This window comes from Lepidochelys kempii, chromosome 1 (assembly GCF_965140265.1).
Source record: "Lepidochelys kempii isolate rLepKem1 chromosome 1, rLepKem1.hap2, whole genome shotgun sequence".
Lineage (NCBI taxonomy): Eukaryota > Metazoa > Chordata > Testudines > Cheloniidae > Lepidochelys > Lepidochelys kempii.
The window spans coordinates 330724831-330749487 of record NC_133256.1 but is presented as its reverse complement, the minus strand read 5'-3'; the positions used below and the strand labels follow the sequence as shown (position 1 = coordinate 330749487).

The 24657-nt window shown below is 41.2% G+C and overlaps 1 protein-coding gene across 2 annotated transcripts in view; it reads left to right on the top strand.

Moving 5' to 3' along the window:
* HGF (hepatocyte growth factor) overlaps nucleotides 1-24657 on the top strand; it is an 84373-nt gene that overhangs the window by 6737 nt on the left and 52979 nt on the right. The window contains exons 2-6 of one of the 2 annotated variants that reach the window (XM_073328630.1): nucleotides 7046-7211; nucleotides 11013-11125; nucleotides 11810-11924; nucleotides 20894-21021; nucleotides 24246-24366. In XM_073328630.1, the coding sequence (XP_073184731.1) occupies nucleotides 7046-7211; nucleotides 11013-11125; nucleotides 11810-11924; nucleotides 20894-21021; nucleotides 24246-24366 (643 nt within the window). Of the gene's footprint in view, nucleotides 1-7045; nucleotides 7212-11012; nucleotides 11126-11809; nucleotides 11925-20878; nucleotides 21022-24245; nucleotides 24367-24657 lie in introns of both variants that reach the window. The other variant, XM_073328629.1, reaches the window with a different exon arrangement.

Below are 24657 nucleotides of genomic sequence, written 5' to 3'. Positions count from 1 at the left end.
CTCCGCTGCATCCACTGTATAACCGCCTATCCTCCTCCCCATGTTCTATAGCTTCCTCACCCAGATGCCCAAGAACGTGGGGTGGGGGAGGCTCCGGTACTCAGACATTCCACTCCAGAGGATGGCCCAAGCAACAGAAGGCTGTCATTCAAACAGTTTGATTTTTAGTGTGGCTACAATAAGCAATGTGGCCTTGTCCTTCCCTCCTCCTCCACCCCACCCGGGCTACCTTGTCCGTTATCTCATTTTTTTTAATTAATAAAGAAAGAATGCATGATTTCAAAACAACAGTTACTTTATTTCAAAGTGGGGAGGGTGTTTGGCTTACAGGGAATTCAAATCAACAAAGGGGGTGGGTTTGCATCAAGGACAAACACACACAACTGTCACACTGAAGCCTGGCCAGTCATGAAACTAGTTTTCAAAGCCTCTCTGATGTACAGAGCACCTTGCTGTGATTTTCTAATCGCCTTGGTGTCTGGCTGCTCAAAACTGGACGCCAGACAATTTGCCTCAACCTCCCACCCCACCATAAACATCTCCCCCTTACTCTCACAGATACTATGGAGCACACAGCAAGCAGCAATAACAATGGGAATGTTGGTTGAGCTGAGGTCTGACCAACAGCACCAGTGAGCTTGTAAACATCCAAAGAGACACATGCTATCACCATTCTGCACTCTTGCGCAGCCTATGGTTGAACTGCTCCTTACTACTGTCCAGGTTTCATGAGCCATGGGAGCAAGGGGTAGGCTGGGGTAGGTGCAACCGCGCGGTGCTGCCAGCTGGGAGAGCAGCCTGAGGCAGAAGCTTCCAGCTCGCAGGAGAGCAGAGTTGCAGTGGAAGCGGTGGAGCCATACACCATGGATGAGGACGGCTAGCAGTCCTACTGCACCGTCTGCTGTGAAGGCACCCAGGAGCTGCTGCTGTGTAGCAATGCCAGCTGCTGCAGATGCTTCTGTGTCGAATGCTTGGAGGTCCTGGTAGGGCAAGGTACCTCAGCCAAGGGAAAAGAGCAAGAGCCCTGGAGCTGTTACATGTGTCAACCACAGAAGTGCTATGGGGTGTTACAGCACTGACCGGACTGGAATGTACGGCTGCAAGACTTTGTCATGAGTGACAAAGGACAGGAATATGATATACCTAAAATCTAAAAAGGCCCGCACATTTCCCAGAGCCACTACACTTTATAACAGAACGGCAATGATTGCATTGGCTTCTTGGATCACAGCAGCCCCCACAGTAGACTTGACCACAACAGAAGCGGTGACAGTGAGCTGAGTGGGCTCCATGCTTGCCGTGGTATGGCGTCTGCACCGGTAACCCAGGAAAAAAGGCGTGAAACAATTGTCTGCTGTTGCTTTCACAGAGGGAGGGGCTACTGATGACATGTACCCAAAACCACCCGTGACAATGTTTTTGCCCCATCAGGCATTGGGAGCTTAACCCAGAATTCCAATGGGTGGTGGAGACTCTGGGAACTGTGGGATAGCTACCTACAGTGCACCACTCCGTAAGTTGATCCTAGCCATGGTAGTGAGGATGCACTCTGCCGACTTAATGCGCTTAGTGTGGACATACGCAATCGACTGTATAAAATCAAATTCTAAAAATTGACTTCTATAAAATCGACCTAATTTCGTAGTGTAGACATTAAGACAAGCTAGGGATGAATCTCTGTATGGCCTCCTTGTACAATTGTCTCCATTTTCTTGGGTCTGGGCAAATGCTTTTTTCACCAAGCTGGTGTCTTACATAACTAATGTCACTGAACCCAATCTGGCATTTTTTCGTATTTGATTTAAATTTTTTTTCTTTGGCACATTGCAGAACATTATGCAACTTCTCTTTGTGCTGATCATTTTTGACCCAAACCAGCATTCATGGGCAATTATTCATTTCATCCATATACTCAAAGCTCTGGGACGTCTCTAGTGCTGAAACAATTCTAAAGGGAAGTCACTTAAACATATCTACCAAAAGGGATGTAGAAAAGGCTAATTATTATACTTTCTCCATTGATCTGGGTCTGCCAAAAACTGTGGCTTACATCCAAAACTGAACAGTTCTGAATTTAGTAGTCAAGGAATGACCTTCTCATACCATGTTTGATGACACTGTTAAAAATTTTTGACTCTGCACAAATCTTTAACATGTTTGATTTTATTATGACTATGTTGTTAACCCAATCGGTTGTTGTCAGAATTCTTTCAATAATGTCTAATTTTGCTGTCTGGTCAAATTTAGCTTTTACTTTCTATATGTATTTGTGGTGGCAGGCTGGAACCTGTATCAATATATGATATACTCAGGATGTATATCCTAGTAGATTCTAGTCCCTTTAAAAACCTCATTGAATTCTTTAAGAATATATTTTGCATCTTGTTTTGTAGACTAGTAGACTACTCATTTGATCATCTGTATTTGCAGACTGTTCTTCAACGCAAATCTGGTATTTGTGTTGCATAGTTTCAAACTCTAGTGACTGCTATCTCTTCTTATATAAACAGGCCAGTGTGGCTCTGCCACATTGGCTCATTTTGTGTGCATTATCAAATATGCTTTTTATTTTAACAGAGTGCTATCACTGTATATACTGCACTCAGCTCCAGTGCCTATTTTGAAATCTATGTTTGGTCATCTATTTGTTTTGTCAGAAACTGGTCTTTTGCGTAATCTTGTGTAACACCAACAAGATTATACAAAATCTTGCGTCGGCGGGATCAAACTGGGAACCTCTGGAGCTTAGTTCATGAGCCTCTACCACAAGAGCTAAAAGCCAGCTGCCTGTTAGCTGAGGCTTGAGCAAACTCATTAATCTCTCTCTCTAAGTGGTCTTGGTGCCACTAGATGGGACAGAACACCACACCAGGAGGTGTGTGGATTACACTTGCACTGTAAATGTTATTGAGACCTAATCAGGAAACTTTGTTTCTACATCATCACCATACGGCTTTCTCCTTCAGCTGTATATTTGTTAACGTATTTTGCCTTTGTATTTCTTTTGCAATTCGTGGCATTCTCTTGCAGAATGGTTGCTCTTTTGTTGGACAATTTGCATCATATACTCTGGTTGTTTTCACATTTATTCCAAACAAATATAATCTTTGCCATTTGTTTATTCTGCCTCTGTGCCTCAGTGAACATTTTTAATTAGATGCAGTTCTGTCCTTTCATTGGTTGCTTCTCAATTCATTTGGGAAGCATAGTTTACATTAGCCATTTAATTACTGTTCTTTGCAAAGGTAAGTTCTTTTCTTAATCCTACTTTGAACTGGTTATCAGTAATACCACAAATAATTTACTCTCTAATTAGTCCATCAGTTAACTGTTCAAAGTCAGGTAACTTAGTTTGATTACTTGTGTCTGTGATCGTTATCATTCACATAATGATCAATGATCTCACCTGGCAGCTGGTGTCTTGTAGTGAGAATGTGCCTTTCCCAAGTGACATTCTTGTGTGGATCAAAATATTCTTGACATTTTTGAATGACTTGGTCTAGTTTGCTATTGGTGGAAATGTGTTGTAGATCTCCAGTATCTATCGCCTTGGCACATGTAGCAGTGTGGAGGATTTTACCCTCTGCAGTATCTCTTCATTACAACTTGGAAGAAATAAAGTCGTAAGCATTGGCAACATTCCCAAGTAAAATTATGAACCCTCATTTTATGGAAACCTTGGAGGATATATGAAAACTCAGTAAAAACTGGAGATTTGACTAAATGGAGGTTGCTGGAGAGCTTCAGTTCTGCTCTACAGTCTGAAGTTACTCTGTGGCTGTGTACTGTATGGCTGTGTCTACAGTAGAAAAAAAAGGTGTTTTTTAAATTTTTTTACAAAGAGAGCTATTTTATTGTAAAATCCTAATGTAGACAAGGTAGCTTTGTGTTCCTGTAGATGGTCAAGGTAATCCATAGGTCCTTCTCTGCCCCCTAGGTTTACCTCCATAAGCTACATTGAAGTAAAACTACCATTTTGTTGAGGTTGCCTTGTTTACACCTGGATTGTACAAGAAGAGGACTGACAGGAGATAGTTATCTTGTTTAGATAAACAAACAAAAAATCAAAACCAGACCAAAACCCAACATCTTGTTTGGTAGTGAAGGTAAACTGTAGAAGACTGAAGCTGCCTACTTAACTTACGATATTGTGGAATTTGAGCATTCCGCAATATTACGCTTCTACTGCAATTTTGACAACAGGAGCCTCGCCATGTATGGGACTGACAGTGGGAGCCCTGGCCACCCCAGGGCTGAGAGCAGAAACTCCCCGCTCTCAGCCCCTGCTGGCCGACAGCAGAAGCCTCCGCTCTCAGCTCTGGGTGGTTGACGAGAAAATCACGGGAAAGTAATAATGGACTTTATTACTGCAAATAATAAATTATTACTTTTCCATAATTTTGCATGACTTGTCCGCAACTCAGCTGCAATTTTTTAACAATCATCCCTCAATTCAAGTAGGGCCTTACTTATGAGGTATCTAAGCTCTGCATGGTTAGATTTCTGCTGAGCTACGTAGCACTGCTCCTACAAAATTCACCTTCAGAGTTGTGGATCTTCAGTGCTACTCAAGTTATAAATTTTTGACTTGCTCAGTAAAAAACATTCTTCAGTATAGGCAATACAGGGAAATAAGCCGTTCTCAGTTAACCAGGAGTTTAGGTTACTCAGAGTTTAGAGAGTAGGGATGAATTGTAATTACATGTGGCTAGGCAAGCCATTCATTCAGTTTTAAGATGGACAGTCCTGTTTTTGTATGGTTTGTCCACATCAAGTACTGACATAAAACTGGAAGTGGTTTTATCTGCTATCACACACAGAAGATACCATTTTATAGAGCATGACACTCTGTCCTCTCTGGTGTGGCTTGCACACACAGTGTGTGCGAAATCATGCTGGCAGGTGGGGCAACTGAGGGGATGTCCTGTTTTCTGGAGATGCAGCAGTGGCCATCCTACATGCCGTACATCATTTACTGATTACAGCCCAACATTTGAGAGGCCCTAATCTCATAGAGAACATTTCTTGAGAATTATTTAAGATTATGCAATGACTCTGTTTTATTATTTTTAAAGTAAAAGTTCATGCTCTCATTTAACTATTTCTGTTTTTTTTTATTACTAGAATTATAAGCATTCATGGTTAAAATTCATCTCTGGTATAGCTCTGTTAGCTGTAATGGAGTTACACAAAGGATTTATTTGATCCTTTCCTCTTGGATTGCAATCAGGGCCACAGAGTGTAGTTGTTTCAGATCTAAAGTAAATCAGGTTGTTTGAAATTGCTGGATCAAACTCTTAATCCTCTTTGGACAACAGTTCATTTAGAAAACAAAACAAAACAATGTTCCATTACTTTTAGGCTAAGCTAAGCTACTTCACTTTTTTATCTAGCTCTCTCATGCTAGCTAGTGACAGTTTAAGAATCCATTATCACATGGATTTATGATTATGACACTTATCGGTGGATGGGAAATGTTATCAGCAGAAACCAGAAAGAAATACTTTGATATTACTGAATGGATTCTCACCTTCATTTGTCATAGAGATCTTGGCTCAGGCGCTATTTAACTAATTCAGCAATAATAAAGAAATCTTATAAGATATGCGTTTTCAACATTTTACCACCTTTTGTTTAAAAGGATCACTTTCCTGTGGTAGTTCTGGCTCATGAGACTGAAATGTGTGTTGCAGTGCACTGACTTTAGAATCAGTATTGTGGAAAAGGCAACTTCATTTCAGCTGCCTGATTTTACACAATAAAGGGAAAATAGGTACCAGTGATGCACTGTGGATATTTTAACAAGGGGCTCTCCATAAATTTTACCCCTTAGCATGTGATTAATTCTGTGCCCTTTGAATACAGGAGCTACAGAAAAAGAAGTGCGGAACTAGGGAATCTATTAATATTTTCATTTTAAACAAAAGCTTTTTCACATAACAACAACAACCCAGGAGTGTAATCAGCACCATTGGTAAAATAAGTCTATATTAACCTGCCCATTCCTGGCAATGATTGTAATTTCTCCCTGAAAAATAAATGAATATATTATATATGTAGCTATAGTCCATTGTTCAACTTGTGCAGTTGGAAAAGAGAGGGAGATGGCAGTGTGAAGGTTCTGGAGGGATTTGTTGCAGGAGGGTTGCCCTCTCTCTGAGAATTCTGTTTTTAATACCTGAAGCTTGGTGAAATCTGATCTAAATGCAAAAACAAACCAACCCAACCCTTTTCAAACTATTTTGAGGAGCCCAAGGGGTAATTCGTCTCTTGGATGGTTGCCTGAGCAACATCCAGTGAAGGAGTGAACTCATCATAGCCTTCCATATAACGGCATGGTGGACTTTTAATCAGGGGCTCCTGGGAACCCTCCTGTAGTTGGTGGAAGTCTGTTCTGAGACATGGGGCCTGATTCTCTGCTGTCCTGCCTCTTGTGTAGTCATTTACACCATTGCACAATGAATGTAAAACGCTACCATCCTGACCCAGTAGTATTTTAAACTCACCTTGCACTGGCACAAATAACCTACACATGGTGCAAGGTAATGATGAATCAGGCCTATATTTGCAAAAATTAACAGGCTCTAGAGAACCTCTTTTGTAATCTAATTGCTGCTGAGCATCTTTTGTAACATGCATTGCTTCAACTTGTAGAGAGGAGAGAAAAAAAGTACAAAAGGAGAAATAGGAAAGTAAAGCATGAAATATAAGGTGATGTACTCCTGGCACCAACTCTTTTCTAGTTTTGTAGACTAATATCTTATACAATTGTTTATCTGAAATTATCTGCTGTATTTTTAAAAGATCTCTATGTTTGAACGAATGCAGATCAATGACTACAAGTGATATTTCCCCCTCCATGCTACGGGGGCTGATGTGGGTTTGGTTTCTTAATAAACTTTATATATTGTCAAGTAAAATCATTATCTTGGCTGATCTCCTTAAAGGTCTTTCTTTTCTTTTCTTTTCTTTTCTTTTCTTTTCTTTTCTTTTCTTTTCTTTTCTTTTCTTTTCTTTTCTTTTCTTTTCTTGGGTTCTTCCACAGAGGGCAAAGGGAAAAGGAGAAATGCTCTTCATGACTTCAAAAAAACAAGCGAGACTATGCTAATTAAATCAGACCTATCACTAGTGGGAAAAACCAAGCTATTAAACACGACAGAACAATGTGCCAAGAGATGCAGCAGGAATAAAGGTTTTCCGTTCCCTTGCAAGTAAGTTATTACATCTTTGATATTTTTGTTTCATTATTGAAGTGACCTCTAGCCATGCACATCACTTACATTGACATCAGTGGAACTGCCATCTTGGATAGAGTGTATATCCTGAAGTTTGTGTTTTGACAGCTGGGATCTTGCTCTTCATGGTCAGAGATTCTCTGGTCTTCTCAAACCCTTAACGTGAAATTGGAGAGTTGTTCTGATTTCTTTACCAGTGCAATCTGTAATTTTTTTTTTTTTGCACACTAGATCTGAAGAAATGTGCTCAAATTAAGATGTGGATGGCTTGTTTTAGATTTGTTTTTGTTAAAGATGAGTGTCTGAGTTTTCTCAATTTCTCCATTGCTTATAAAATGGTTATTACAGCTGCAGCACCACTTTAAGCCATATTCTGCCTTCATTCTTTACATGTTACTCATGTTGACTTCAATGGGAATTTCACACATGGAACACAGTTAAGTGCGTGGCTGAAGTTCATTGGCATATACATTGAATCTCTGGTACAATGGGATCAAACATTTTGAGCTCCATAATAATTACAATGGAAAACTCTAAGTGAAAAATATCCTGAGGTGCCTGCTGTCTTTTTTTCAACACATTATGCTGCTGATTGCTTCCCTGCCTATTGTAATGCTTGATCTATATTCTCTTTTGGAATAAAACACACTATTTTGCCCACTATGCACTGGACCTGAATTTTCCCTCTGGCCTGTGTTAATCTATGACTGTGACTACAAATGAAAGAAAATGATTGCAGAGGAGAGATGCAGATAACTCCTGTGCTGGAAAATGGGATCCACCAACACTGATGGCAGTGGAAGTTTTACTATTGACTACAGATGGGACCAGGATCAGATGCTTTATTTAGAGAACTCCCTTGCAGAAACAACAAAGAGTCTGGTGGCACCTTAAAGACTAACAGATTTATTTGGGCATAAACTTTCATGAGTAAAAAACACACTTCTTCAGAAGCTCATATAGAGCCTGGTCCTTCTCCCACGAAAGTCATCAACAGTGGTACAAGTTCTGGCCCCTAAGTTCATTAGGTCTGATCCTTTCCCCCACCCCACTGTCTTGCCCCTTGTGTACACCTGTGAGAAATGAATGCCAGGGGGTGTAAAATGCTTCCTGATGAGAATGGTAGGTAGCATGTTGCACCCAACTGACACTCACTATTCACATGGTGTAAATGACTTTGGGCTTAATTCTGTTCCCACTGAAGTAAGAGTCATAACTCCCATTGTCTTCAGTGGGAACTGGATCAGATCATACATAAGATTCAAGACAGCATGGGATCCTGCCCATTGAGCTGAGCTGAAGGAGTGCAGATATGGGGCCCACAATAAAATTACTTAGGTTTCATAATATAAAAATTATTTCTGAACTCTGCCAGACTTTGAACAATGCTAAATTCCTACATCTGCTCAGGAAAATTGCTTCAAGCATTCATGAGTTGTGGCTGCTCTGGCTGTTGTGTCCTGAAAGTAGGTTAATACATGTATGTTATTTTAATCCATTATGAAAAATAATCTAGAACTGCTCATATTTTTTCATTACTTTCTCATTTGTGAAGGATTTTCCATCACGACTGTGGCTGTTGCGTTCATTCAGAGGCAAATCCTTTGCTCTGTGCACAGCATGAGTAAAAAGGCTGCATACTGGGGAGATATACAAGGGCTTGGGAGGAGTGGGGGATGGGAGGAATCCTGCATCCAGCTGGCAGAGTGGCAGCACTGTCCTGCTTCTGATGTTTGCTTGCTTCATGAGCTAGAATGAATCGCAGATCTGCCTAATCATGGATCCACAGGCCCTGCATCTACTGCTTCCCTAGGCTGCCACCAAACTCCCCCTCCACAGTGTCAGGCAGAGATTTCCATTATGCACAGCTCTATGCACTGTCGGAAAATGCACGGTTCTTGCCTCGGCTCCCAGAAACCAGCCCTCTCATCCAGCATTAACTGGACTGATTTTATGTATCCAGGGCCCTCAATTGGTATGTCTTGGTTTTGGCCCTAAGTCAATTGATATAGCATTTGGCCCTAAGCATTGATATAAAGTGCACAGAGGGCGACATGATTTCTTTAATGCCAGTGAAAAATAAATATTTAGAAATAAATATAATTATAACTTTCCCCTTTAGAGTTGGGAGCCCAATCCTCAGCATTGTGCTAGAGTGTGACAGTCAGAAAATGAAACTGACTGTGTACATAAGATAAAACTGTCCGGTCAAGCTGTGAGACTAATTTACTTTTTGGTTCAATGTCAGTTCCAATAATAATAATAATCATAATTAATAATAAAAATAATTTTGGGGAGTGTAACAGCCCTGAGAATGTGATCAGGAAAAGATTGTTAGAATCCTTTGTGTGGAGAGGGCAAAAGCTAGACTAGAAGATATCCAAGATGGAGCTGGAGGAGGAACTCAAGGAAATGGCTGTAAATGATGCATTCAGTGAGTTTAGAAGTGAAGAGAAGAAGGGAAATGAAAATATATTTGGAGAGGCAGATGGGGATCAATAGTTGAATTTTTGTGAGAAAAGAGGAGATCAGATATGACATATTTAGGAGAACTGGGCAGAAGAGAGGCTGAGGAAGGGGCAGAGGGATGAAGGTTAGCAGTTTGGAGGAGTTGGAGTCCAAAGAACAGGTAGTTAGAGAAGGGATGAGAAATGTTGGTGGTAGTGACAGGGGAGAAGATGAAGGGGAGGGAGATTGCATCTTATCTTGTAATATTTTTTCTTTGAAAAAGGCAATGAAATCTTGCAAAGAGACAGTGGTTTGGGGCACTACGAAATGGGGTATTTTAGGAAGGAGTCAAAGATTTAAAAAGTCTATTAATAAGGCTGCAGAAATAGTGGGAGTCAGTAGAGCTGGAGAAATGGTGCTATTCTGGGAAGGAATAAAGCAGAACTGAAGGAGGAGTGGACAAACCTGTAGCGAAGGAAGTCTGGTTGGTCATGAGATATTCTACAATAGGGCTGGGTAGCACCAGAGCAGAGTGAAGAAAGCAGATATTGGAGAAGAAAAGGGCTGAGATTAGAGGGATATACTTTGTGGTGGGAGAGAAGGGGCAAAGAAGTCAGCAGTGGAGTGGAACGAAACAACAGCAAAGGACAAGGATGGGAGGAAAGGGGATTATCATAATCGAAATTATTAACAATAATATTCCTGACTCCACTTTGAGCTTCCATTTATCTTTAAGCAACATGAGTGAAATACTTACTACATCCCTGTGAGGCATGCAAGTTTCAATTAATGTTTTGAGATCCTGGGGTGGAAGATTTTGTATAGGTACACAGTATTGTCATTATTTTCAAGTTAATCAGCCACATTCATATCCAGTGTAAATCCACAGAATTGAAGTCAACTAAGTTGCATCTAATGACATGAGGAATGAATTTGGCCTGTGGGGTTCAATGCAGTATATCCCCCTCTTTCTTTCCACACCTCTTGTAGCAGAAGGGAATGTCTTTTTTAGAAAAGAGCACAACTGAGGCTTCATGTACTGCCTCAGCCACATTAGTCTTACTTTTAAAATAGAGATTTTTAATGACAAGTGCAATCTGAGATTAGTGCAAGCAGCAAAACTGGTATTTAGTGCTACAACCACAACCACTTAATTTCTTTGTTTCTGAATGCTTGTCAGCACAATTGTGGGTTAAATACCAATTTGGGCTGCTTCTGTGCATTTCCCAGTAAAAATAGATGTATTGTCATAGTATATTCATTGATATGCCATCTATCATTGCTGTAAACCATGTAGGATTCCTTTCCTTATCGAGATTTTTGTTTCAGGGCCTTTGCTTTTGACAGAGCTACAAAACGATGCCATTGGTTCTCTTTCAATAGCATGACGAATGGAGTGAGGAAAAAGCAAGACCACGCATTTGATCTATATGAAAAGAAAGGTAACTGATTTATTCCCCAAGCACAGAGAAGGGAGTCAGCAAGTGACCTTTAGGACTGTGTGTCTTGCCTGAAGAAAGGATGGTTTATGCATTCGAGGAGTTGATGTGTTGTGCCTTAAAACTCTCTGTTTACAAGATGCCCTTTATCTTTGCTGAGATGCACAGCACAGTGATGGACTGTACATTTAAGAGCCTGAGTTGTGTGACCTTTGGTATTTATGTATCATATTATGTGCTGGATTGCACTGCCACTTACTTTACTACTTAAGGGCCTAATCCAGTGAGTTATTGCCATAGGATTGGGTGCTGTTCCTGTTTGGGTCACTGATGTCAGTGTGCGTTGAAAGTGCTCAGAATGTGCTTTTGGTAAATGAAAAATCGTAATTACCTTTTCAGTAGCATTTTTGATAGTGTTTAGGATTAAGTATTTTGAAAAAAAGGCACTTCTTTGTGGAAACACTAAAAATTATGACATGACATTATAATTGATTTTTAGCTTTTGCACAAAAAGCTGCATGCCTTTCTAGAAAAAAAAACAAAACATAAAACTTTTCTGGAAAAAAAAAGGCTACTTTTTCAACAAAAATCTTTTTAGTTTGAAAAATGTTTACCAGCTCTAATTTTCAACAAGTAAACAAGACTTTCCACTAGGTTCTTATTTTTTCCTCTGTTTTCTTCCAACAGACTACATTAGAAACTGTATCATTGGTAAAGGCGCAAACTACAAGGGAACAATATCTGTTACCAAAAGTGGCATCCAGTGTCAGGCATGGAATTCTATGATACCTCACGAGCACAGGTAAGCATAGTCTGAACATAAGAAGGGCGGACTCTCTTGGAACTCTGCTGGTATTCTGTACATTAAAGTTAAAGAACATGGAATACAAACATGTATGGTGGGGTGTAGCTCCTGATTCATTTTTAATTTTACAAATGAGTATTGGGTCTTTGACCCTACTCCTCTTCCAGAACTTCAGGCATTTCACCCCCTCAGTCTCTGAAATGACCTTTCCAGTTACCAACCTATATTTAAAATGAAGGATTTTTGGTATAGATGGTAGACCAGATTCTGAATTCAGTTATGCCATTGAGTAGCTGAATTGCTCCATTGAATTCTGTAACCTAGTTATGGCCTAATTCATATCCCAGATCAAACAATTAAAGAAGTCTGAGGATCTACAAACTTTCTCTGCCCGTGATCCAAAACAGTCATATTCTCTTTTGCCAGGGCCCCAAGTTAATTATCTTTTATAGATGCAAATTTTAAATATTGAGATTACTTTTAACAATCATAAATGCCCCAAGGTAGCATGATGGTGTATATTTTAGAAATGCAGGGGGTGAGAGGGGGTGGGGGGGCTACAGAGTGCTTTTTTGTGCTTCTGGCTGCTGCTGGGTAGATGCTGGGCTGGGTGGAGAGAGTTGGGGTGTATTTCTGGAAGGAAATTGCTACTGGGGGTTGGGTGGAGGTAAGTGCTGCTGCACGAAGATTACTCAGTGGAGGATGCTGCTTCTGAAATGCACTGAGTGGAAGCGTGGTGGTTGATGAGTGTAGGATTTCTAACCTGCACCACACTTAGCTCTGAAGGAAGGTGCTGATTAAAGGTGTGTCCAGCCAGCTGAGTCTTACAGCTGAGGGCAGTGAAGAGAGGACAAATGATGAGAGGTGAACAGAGGGTGGGAGCAAGGAGCTGTATTAGGGCTGCTCAGGAGGATTATAGAGCAGTCTTTTCCTTTCTTTCTGCTGATGGCCCTAGCATTCAAATCCAACCAATCCATCTAACCAATTAGGCTATTTCTTTTTTAAATGGGAGTTAATCACACTGGAGTCATAATACCAACCCTGGGAACCATCAAAGTCTCTATATATTTTAAAGTCAGTGTATCATATGTTTACAGCTATCTATACATGTTATGGATGAGATGATCCATTAGATATCCCTTCTAGACATTAGAGATCTATAATCTGATGTTAAAGATGCAAGAGCTAAGTTCTGTCCTCATTTACACTGAGAAGTGAAGTTACTCCAGATTTACATCAGTGAACAGTAATTGAGAACAGAATTTATCCCTTAAATTTGCAGGGCACTGTAAAATTTTGCAAAGCCAATCTTTTGACTTCCCCCCCAGGCCTTTGGGAAAGGGATAGTTTTACAAATATAGAGTGGCAGGTTTGGGGATGTTAGCTTATCAGTTTTAGGTGCTTACAATTGTTTTTATAGTTTGGTTCATGTTGCAAATCTTGTGGATTGTAAGCGTTGTTAAAGCACCTCGAGCCTAGGACACATATTTGAAATCAATAAACAAACCAATGAATAACTTCCCATTCATTTCCAGAGGAGCATTACCACTCTGACCTTTTAAGAACGGTTTAGAAACTAACCTCATTCATGAGAGAGGTTCTCAGAGGAAGTTGGCCTTAAAGCAGAGTTACATGCAATTTGTAGAGGATTTGAGGGTACTGGCTATCGTTTTTAGAACTAGTCATAATAAATGCACACAGAATTGTTTTGGTTTATATTTCCTTTCAGATTTAGGATTACATATATAATATATAAAATTAAATAATAACACAGCAATAATTGGAGAATGGTACAGTAGCTATGGGACTTAATTCTTGAGCTTAGGGCCTGATCCTGAAAGGAACTCAGAGTCCTTAGCTCACACAGCACCCGAGACTTCAGCACTCAGCACCTTTCAGAATTATTCTCAGATACTACTTTCTTCGGCGTCAGTGGAAAAACTCCCATTGACGTTAGTGGTAGCAGGATACAGGAACTCGGTTTACTGTAAATGTATTTGGTTAATATCTTTAGCAGTTTTACTTTTGCATTGTAGTAATGAATTTGGATGGCCACTCATCTGAGAAGCATGCTGTGAAGCTGACTTCCTCCCGCCTTATGCAATAGATTTTGTTTGAAAAGGTCACGATAAACAAGGTGGTCGCATGCTAGTTTTGTTTCTCAACGTCAAAAAATGTCATCATTGGAGGCTTGAGTGAGATGGGACAGAAGCAAAGAGTGGAGTGTTTGGAATTTACTAACATGTACGGTGGAAGTTATTAGGTCACAACATCTGGTTATCACAAGGTGGCATTTGTGGTGGAAAAAAAATAGGTTTACTAATTTTGCATAAGTTTTTCCTCAAAACTTGTACTTACTCCAGACTCTGGAAGGTTGTGCTTTGATGTTAAAATTATTATGCTATTGTTATTGTTATTACTCTATATGCCAGTTGTGCCTAGAGGCCCCAACCAAACCTGGGGCCCCATTAGGGTTGCCAACTGTCTAATCACAGAAACCCAAACACCCCTGCCTCACCCCTTCTCTGAGGCCCCAGCCTGCTCACTCCATCCCCCCTCCCTCCGTCACTCACTCTCCCCCACCCTCACTCACTTTCACCCGGCTGAGACAGGAGGCTGGGTAGCAGGACGGAGTGCAGGCTCTGGGCTGGGGCCAAGGGGTTTGGAGTGTGGGAGGGGGTCTGGGCTGAGCTTGGGGCAGGGGGTTGGGGTACAGGAGTGGGTGTGGGGTGCAAGCTCTGGGAGGGAGTTTGAGTGCAGGAGGCGGCTCCGGGCTGGGGCAGAGAGTTAGGGTGCAGGAGGGGGTGTGGGCTCTGAGAGGTAGTTTGGGTTCAGGAAGGGGCTCAGGGCTGGGTCAGAGGATTGGGGTGCAGGAGAAGGTGCGGGCTCAGGCTGGGCGGCACTTACCTGGGTGGCTCCCAGTCAGCAGCACAGTGGGGCTAAGGCAGGCTCCCTGCTTGCTCTGGCCTCATACCACTCCCGGAAGTGGCTTGCACACTCCTGTGGCCCCTGGGGTAGGCAGGGGGCTCCACGCGCTGCCCCTGCTTGCAGGTGCTGCCCCCACAGATCCCATTGGTCGCAGTTCCTGGCCAATGGGAGCTGCGGAGTCGGTGCTTGGGGCAGCGTGCAGAGACCCCCTGTCTGCCCCGCCCCCAGGGGCTGCAGGAATGTGCCAGCCACTTCTGGGAGTGGCACGGGGCCAGGGCAGGTAGAGAGCCTACCTTAATCCCATTGTGCAGCCGAACTTTTAGCACCCTAAAATCTCCCGTATTGGCTTCAGTAGCCTCTGGCAGATAGGGCCTGATTCCGGGAGACTCCCGGCAAAACCTGGAGGGTTGGCAACCCTAGGCCCCATTGTTCTAGGCACTGTACAGATATAGAACAATGACATTTCTTGCTCTGAAGAGATTACAAATTAAATAGACAAGGCAGACACGGGCAGGTTCAAAGAGATACAGGAGCAAAATGAATGGAGTGATGGTTTGCAGGCTTCTTGTTCGTTCCAGAATGACTTCATCAGTGGCTGAAATTGCTTCTTTAGCTACTCCTGCTGGCTTGTGTTTCTGGCTTGTGTTCCTGAAGATTCTTTCTTTTCTGAGCTCGCATGACTTGGGGAGAGGTTGTGCTACATGGGTCTTAGTGAACAGTTCTGTGCCTGAAGAGGGCTAGCCCTGGCTGGTTCTCATCTTTCTCTCTTCCCACCATGGTGCTGTAGTACCTGTTGATGCTGCTTGTGCATCTTCTTCTGCCAGCTTGGATCTCTACGTAATGCTGTACAGTATGAATGATTTCAGAAATGGTTTTGATCCTGATCCTAGGGTAATTTGGATTGACTGTTGCCAGGCTTTTGTAATGGTTATTTTTGAGCTGAGAGACTCTCTGATGGTAAAATAATAAATGAAATATGGTAAAATGAGAAAAATGATTCTCTCCAAGGACCAAGAAAAGGAAAAACTCCCATTAAATTATGTTACAACATTGTGCTGATTGCAACCAGGATGTGAGTAACGGGTATTTTCCACCTCAATCTGTTCCAAGACTTAATTAACCAAAGGTTAAAAAAAGACACAAAATACATTTTTGGTGGTGTGGGAGTGGGCAGGGATTTTCCTTTTTTCCCCCTTTTGTTATTCATTCATACCATGCAGTTATCCAATTGAGGCAGCAACTGTAAGCTGTTCTTGTACTTCTTGTCTGAGTTGGATCAGTTCTGCTGTATGAGTGCAACAACTGGTTAATTCAGTTTAAAGAATAAGATGCAAGTGTAGTCTCTTCTAATTGGGGATTTGCACTGATGACAGTCATAGCACTACTGTAACCCCCTTCAGAGACAAGCAGAGTAGCTAATTAGCTCTGGAGAATTTACCCCAGTTTCAAGCAGGGGTAAGCTCTACTAGTGCAAATAGTGTCTTTTCCTGTCTACACTGGGAGTTTCACCAGTCCTGCTACATCAGTGGCTGTAATTAGAGCAAATCCCTAGTCTAGACAAGTCCTAAGATACAGACTGAAGTACTCGCTCCAAAGGGTTCATCACTAAATACAGGAAATATATTTTTTACTTTACTGCAGTCCTACCTCCCTATGGGAATGATCCAAAATCCATTGAAATCAATGGGAATCTTTCTACTGACTGCAATGACCTGTGGAATCACATCTTATGCCTTTGTTTCTCTCTCTGTATAAACCTTTTTTTACTCCAGGAGTGTGTAGAAAAGCAGTTGTATTAGCTTTTTAAAGAAATGAGTCAATATAATGCTGTGAAAAGTGCAAGACTGAGAACCATGGATATGGTCTTTTGGTTATTCATAGAGTAGATATCTGGCAGGAACACATCAAGCTTCTTCATGTGCCGACTCATTGTGCCTCAACTGTGTTCTCATCTGGAGGGTAGACTAACATTTAGACTCCATGCCCGCTCAGTCTGGTCTCTCTGATAAGATTGCCAACAAGGGTGACAATTAATACTAACCAAAGGGTGTTTTTGTTTTTGCAGTATAGAGACACATCCATTAACTACTGTACTAAGAACACCAACTATTCCGTATACTACCAAAGACATATCCTGGCATTGCTCATTAACAGCTTGGCTGAGATGGCTGTAAATCAGTGACCAAGAGGTGAAAGGCTCTGATTCTCATTGCTAGTCTTATGAGCCATATAGTCTTCCTTTAAAATTTATAAATATATAATATTACAAAATATCCTCACTATATTCAGATAATCCCAGGGTAGGGGTACATTGATAGAAACTTTCCACTGATTTGATTCCAAAAATTATTCTTTCACTTTTCACAAAGCCTCATCTTTTTTCACTGCAAATCGAACTAAAACAAGAATGGGACTAAAACATGAATTAGACATGGGCAAACAGATTCTGGAAACTTAAGAAATGATTGAAATATCACTCCTGTTCATAAAAAGAACCAGAACCCAAACTCCAACCTTTTCTTAAGTTTCTTAAATTTAATCATTGCAGACATGGTGGATGTCATCTTCTTCCTAATTTCTGACCGAACCCTCTGTTTTTGCCGATATCTATCTCAGGACATGACTGTCTCTGCTACGTCAGGCCCAGTGTTACAAACTTAGTTGGATTTGTCCAGTGCCCCAAAGCTCACAGATTGGTTCTGGAGCTTCATTTTACCTTAAATCCTTGTACTGGAACAGGTTTTGATTTAAATCTGAGCAGGGACAAGTTAAAGGATGGGATATTTGATGCACTGGATGAGGTATATGACATGTTGTGGTATACATTTTAGGACTCATGGATCTTGAAAGGTGTGTTGTGGGCCGTGTTGATCATTGCAGCAGTGGACCTATGTCTGAACGTTTTGCATCTGTTATTTTGGCAGGGTCTGGTGCTGCTCTGAGTTGGTAAGTCCTGGTCTATAGGTACCATCCTTCTGATTATGAGCTTGGTGAGCTTTGGTGGTTGTTTGAAGGCCAGAAGAGGGGGTTCGGGAAAGATTTATTTCAGGACATGGTCCCCATCAAGTATGAGTTGTAATTATTTGATGATACCTCATGAGAGTTCCAGTGTGGGGTGGTAAGTGACAGCTAAGGGTGTACAGTCAATGTTTTAGGTTTTTTTTCTGTATTGAAGCAGGTTCTCTTGAGGTGTTTATATAACCTATTCCATGAGGCAATCTACTTCTCTGGTGGAGTGTCCTTGTTTGGTGAAGGTTGTTTTAAGTGTGTTAAGGTGTGTATCCCAGGCTTTCAACTTGGAGCATATTCTGTGGTATCTGATTGCCTAACTGTAGATAACAGATTTCTTGGTGTGTCTGGGGTGGTTATTGGATCTTTGGAGGTAAGTCTGGTGATCTATGGGCTTCTTGTGTATAGTTTTCTGTAGCTTTCCATTGCAGACGCTGATCATGGTGTCCTGGAAGTTGATGCTTATATGGGAGTGTTCTAGAGAGAATGAAGGATGGGTGGTGGTTGGTGAAGTTGTGGTGAAAATCTCTGAGGGAGTTTAGGTCATCTGTCCAGATGATGAAAATATCATTGATGTATATCAGGTATTTCATTGGTTTGTGGTGCATATTTTCAGAAATTCTTCCTTGACGTGACCTAGAAGAGGCTGGCATATTGGGGAACCATCCTACTATTCATGGCTGTTCCCGTGGTTTGGAAAAAAGTGCTTGTTGAATGTGAAGTTCTTAAGGGTGAGGATGAAATGGATGATTTCGATGTGTTTTGGGTGGATATCTGAGTGTCGTTTATTGTTGTGAAGATATCTGATGCAGGCAGAGAGGCCGTCATGGTGAGGGATGTTGGTAGATGGGAGGTGACATCCATGGTGGCAAGTATGATGTTCTGAGGGAGTTTGTTAATGTGTGAAGTTTCTGGATGAAGTTGCTTGTGTCTTGGAGAAAACTTGCCCTTTTTGTGGTGAGTGTTTTGAGGATGATTTCTGTGAGTTCTCATATTCATAAGCATGCTGTGGCCAGATATGATGGGTCTGCTTGGTTTCCCTAATTTGTGTATCTTGGAGAAACATTTAGAAGTTCCCTGGGGTAGGTTCATGGGGGAGGAGGTTGTAGAGTTTCTCTTGGAGTTGTCTGGGGAAAGATTTGATGATATCCTTAAATTCCTTTGTGGTATGGGGGTCTTTTTTGAATTCCTTATAGGAGGGTGGTGTTGGAGATTTGTCAGTTGGCCTCATTGATTTACTCATCATGGCTGAGGACTATGAGGGCATTCACTTTGTTTGCTGCTCTGCTCGCTGTATGTTGGCTGGATTTCAGGGGCTATATAGCGGACCTCTTGGCTGTGGAGAGATTGTGGTTGGTATGATGTTTCAGGATTCCACAGTCTTTTGTGATGTAAAGATCAAGTGTGTCATTTCCTCCACTGATGGGTGTCCAGTCAGATAATTCTTTTTTCTTATGACTGTCGGTGGGGACATGGTAGTTCTGGTTGATGTCAACTGTGTTGTGAAGTAATTCTTTGAGACAGTCAGTGAAAGAATTCTTCCAGTTCTCTACATGTCAGTATGATATCAGTTTCAGTGGTGGGAGAGAAGTTCAATCTGTTGGAGAATACAGGTAATTCAGTTCCAGTTAGGGTAGTTGTGATAGGTTGATGATTTTGGGGTGTTGTGTAGCGTCTGTGTGGTAGGTCCTGGTGCCCTGGTTTATCCTGGAGGTGAAGTTCTGTGGGTTGTGGCGTTGTTGTTATAGATGGTTCCACTTTTGTTTTGGTGTTGCATGGCCATCACCAGGATTTTTTTGATAGTTGTTTTGGGTTTCTTGAATGATCTCCAGGTAGGTTTCATGACTTTTCCCTTCCACTGTATGGGAGCATGTGATGATTTCTCGTTTGAGGTGGTCCCTTCCAGAACATGTGAGGTGCAGGAGATTGCACCTCAGTTTTTCTGAAATCCTTTTGCAGAGCTGTTCAGAGTTGTATGTGGTTGTCAGAGGGTTATAGATGGAAGTTCTCTGGGGATGTAGTTTTGTTTCTTGCATTTGCTCAGGAAGTAGACGTTGCTGTTGAGTTTGTCTTCCATCTTCTTCGTGTTGTGGAGTTTCCATGTCAGATGGCAAAATATATCTTCCATTGTTGTTTGCTGTGTTGTTGTAGCCGTGTTGGTTACAGGATATGAGAGGGACAAAGTGGGTAAAGTAATGTCTTAAATACTTCACTTAGTTTGGTGGTTGGAGGTGTTGTTCCAAAACTGTGCAGGAGCATGATGCTAATTTCCTACTTGGTCTCCTTACGCAGCATCAGAATGTCAAAGTTTATATAGGAACAGGATGGAAACACATTCCAGAATGCAATGCCTGGGTATGGTTACCCCAAGTGTAAAATATAATGGAGGTTTTTTTTATAATATGTAAAGAGTCTGGGTCAGTAGTTGTCATACACAGGTTTGCATACTGTAAACCCATATTACAACAGAAGAAAGTTTCAGTACAGCTCTCCCATCTATCCATAAAGAAAGGTGATCCACCTGGACTGAGAACACACAATCTAAGGGACGGTTTCTGCTACCTTTATTCAGGTTGTTTAGCACTTTATCACACAAGTTACCCCATAGAAATAGATCTATCTGTGTCTATATGTACTGAACACAATGGAAATTTAGTGGATTAGATTACTGTTAAATGACCTCACTTACGTGATAAACTGAATTACATTACTTTAACTCTGCAACTATTTGACAAGCACATTTAAATGTAGGAGACCCTGGGGTGAAATCAGTGGAGTTAGTTGCTGAGTAAGGTATTACTCCACAGGAATAAAGATGGCTGAATCTAGCTTTGGTCTTGTCATTTGTTAAAATGAGAAAATGTATATGGTTTAAGGTAGAGGTATATGGATGTGTGTGCAGGGGGGGGGAAGCAAGCAAGAGTTTGATAAGCTGTAACTGTTCATGAATACAATAAGATTCACAATGAAGTTTGCATGCTCTTATACTGTAATGATTGTCATTTTAAAACTAGCTTTTTGCCTTCGAGCTATCGGGGTAAAGACCTGCAGGAAAACTACTGTCGGAATCCCCGAGGGGAAGAAGGAGGGCCTTGGTGTTTTACAAGCAATCCAGAGATACGCCATGAAGTCTGTGACATTCCTCTCTGTTCAGAAGGTAACATGACACAGTTGATACCATAGAAAAGTCTCTTCTGCCCTGGAAGCAAGTGTGTAACTGTTATTAGAGAGTATTTATATATTGGCTTTGAACAAAGAACGGCTCAATTCTTAGTAAGAATGATTTAGCAAGAGATGTTTGAGTAGTGATATGCTTATCACACAAATTAGGTAATTTGAATAGCTCTCTAGTCCACTACAGATCAGCTAACAATTTCTGTTGTGTTCAGTACATTATGAAAGCACCCGTTGCAGGTCCATAGTTAATGTCAAGTTGACTTTAGCACTTTATATGTAGCTAGATAATGGATTTGAGGATGAATTCTGAAAATAAATTTTTGTTTCACCTTTCAAATGATGCTCATGTGACAATCTGTAAGGAACATTGGTCAGTGTAATTGCTGTAGAACATTCTGATTGGGTGCCTTCCAATTTAAACTGATATTTATAAATAAGAACATAAGAATAGCTATGCTGGGTAAGACTGATGATTCATCCTGTCTTCTGACAGTGGCCTGTGCCACTGAATGAACAGAACAAGGAAATTTTGAGTGATCCATCCCCTGTTGTCCAGTCCCAGCTTCCATCAGTTGGAGGTGAAGGGACACCCTGAGTGTGGTGTTGCATTTCTGACCATGTTGGCTAGTAGCCATTGATGGACCTGTCCTCCATTAGCTTATCTAATTCTCTTATGAACCCAGTTACACTTTTGGCCTTCACAACATCCCCTTGGAGCAAGTTCCACAGGTTGACTGTGTGTTGTGTGAAGAAATACTTCCAGTAAACCTGCTGCCTATTAACTTCATTCTGTCACTCCTAGTTCTTGTGTTATGTGAAGGGGTAAATAACGCTTCCCTATTCATTTTCCCCACACTATTCATTATTTTATAGTCCTTTATCATATCCCCCATTAGTCGTCTCTTTTCTAAGATGAACAGTCCCAATCTTTTTATTCTCTCCTCATATGGAAGCTGTTCCTTTCCTCTTGTAGTGATTTATTGGTTTTGATTTTTATAGTATTAAATCTCATGCCTTCCCTTCGGCACTTCACAAAATGCGGTCAATGATATTCAATGTATCGATTCTAAGTGTTGGGCTCAGCAGTTCCACAGTTCAGGAATATATTAATATGACTGCCTTATTTACCTCAAATCCAAGCCCCTCTATACTGCTAATCAGCCCATTCCCTTCTTTTACCGCTGGCATTTGGAGTAAGCTTTACGGTATGCTAGGAAGGCAAACAAATCCAGGCTCTGTTGGACCAAGAACCAAAATTTACAGCCTGAATCTAAATTACACTCCAGCCGGGATTAGACCTGCAGCTGAATGCAGGATCAAGGGCTTCCTGGTTGATAATGGAGGGAGGGATAGCTCAGTGGTTTGAGCATTGGCTTGTTAAACCAAGGGTTGTCAGTTCAATCCTTGAGGGGGATCTGGAGCAAAAATTGGGGATTGGTCCTGGTTGGACTAGATGACCTCCTGAGGTCCCTTCCAACCCTGATATTCTATGATTTGACTGAAGAATTCATTCTCTAACTGCCTAAATTATCATTTTCTAAGGCTTGGTCTACGCTAGAAAATTAGGTTAATTTAGCTACAGTGATCAGGGATGTGGATTTTCCAGGGTGAGTGGCATAGTTAAACTGACCCAAGTCCCCGAGTATACAGTGCTAGGCTGACAGAAGAATTCTTCCATCAACCTAGCTACTGCGTCTTGGAGAGGTGGATTACCTTTGCCAATGGGAGAATCCCTCCTGTCAGCGTAGGTAATGTCTACACGGAAGCAGTACAGCAGCTCAGCTGCAGCAGCGCAGCTATGCCACTGTAATGTTTTTAGGGGTAGACACGCCCTAAGTGATTTTCACATTTAAATGTAAACGTATATTTATATGTAAATGTAATGTATATATAAATTAGTTATCCCTTTGTGACCCAAAGTTCAGGGCGCTGGGGATATTTCAGTTGGGAGCAGAAATTGATGATGGAGTCTGATACATTCTTTGATGAAGTCTTGTTTATTTATAAGGAATGTACATCATCCTGCTTCTCTGAATGCAGGAGGAACCAACTGCAATAGGACCACGTGCTCAGAGTCTAACTGATCGCCATATTGGGGGTCAGGAAGGAATTTTCTCCTGGGTCAGCTTGTCAGAGACCCGGGAGTTTTTTATGCCTTCCTTGGCAGCATGGGGCATAGGCCACTTGCCAGGTTTAAACTAGTGTAAATAGCGGATTCTCTGTAACATCAAGTCTTAAAATCATGATTTGAGGACTTCAGTAACTCAGCCAGAGGTTAGGGGTTTATTACAGGAATGGGTGGGTGAGGTTCTGTGGGCTGCAATGTGCAGGAGTTTAGACTAGATGGTCATGATGGTCCCTTCTAGCCTTAAAGTCTCTGAATCTATGAGGAGTGGTTTCTTAGCTTACTGGCCCAGGCATCTTTTAAGCACGCATGCCTGACCCAGATCATTCCCACATTTCTCTTAGGGTCACCCTGTGTTTACAGATTTCAGCTTTGTTTTCTTCAGGCTGTCTCTGTTTCTCCCTGGTTCTATGTTCTGCCTCTACGGGCTCACCCATAGACTTACCAAAACATACTCAGTACAAACCCTTCCACACAATCCAAAACTCCTGATTGAGTTCACATAACCCTTGTGCCTTAAGTGGGTGATTGTGATTAATGTATCCTTATTGTTATGCTAATGAATGGGTGCATTCACACCTGTTAATCTCAATGAGGTTTTAACTCTATCCATAACCAGGTTTCATCACAACTAATGTGCATGTGTACATATATTTATAAATATATATTTATATAATTGGCACACAAGCAAGTATCACTTATTTAATCAATAGTAACATTTCCTGCTTGGTGTGTGCTTTAGATCTAGATCTTTGTTTAACACTCAGACTAATTTCTATAAAGGCCCAAGAAAGAAGCTGGGTATGTAAATGCCTTAAATACTTCCATCCAGATGCATCCAAAGTAACTTGATGGTGAACTAATCTGGCACCAAATCTAAACATCTGACAAGATCTTGAAAGGAACCCACAGTGAGACGTTTTTCTGAAGGGCATTTCTTACACCTGTGTGAAATTGATGATCCAGGAAGTATTATTTTTATAACGTTATAATTCTCTGTGCAGGACAGCTTGAGTTTATGACAGCAATTTCTTTCTACTCGTGTTATGAGCTACTAATATACTATTTTTTGTTTTCAGTTGAATGCATGACCTGCAATGGAGAAAGTTACAGAGGGCCAATGGATCACACTGAATCAGGCAAGGAATGCCAGCGCTGGGACCTTCAGAGACCACACAGGCACAAATTCAGACCAGAGAGGTAAAATACTACTTCACTGTTTTGTTTTGTTTTTAAATTACACATATTCTGGTACTCATTAGGCCTAACCTCAGCTGGTTTAAATCAGCTGCATTGAACTTTATGGAGATGCGAATTTACATGGTCTGACGAGATATGTATGTCTGTATACACAGAGCAAGTGACGTCACTAGAAAAAACCCTAATATCATAACAACAAAATAAATAATAATAATAATTACTAGTAGCAGTAATACTTTACACCTCCCAAAGATCTCAAAGCCCTTTAAAAATACTGATGAAATTAGCTTT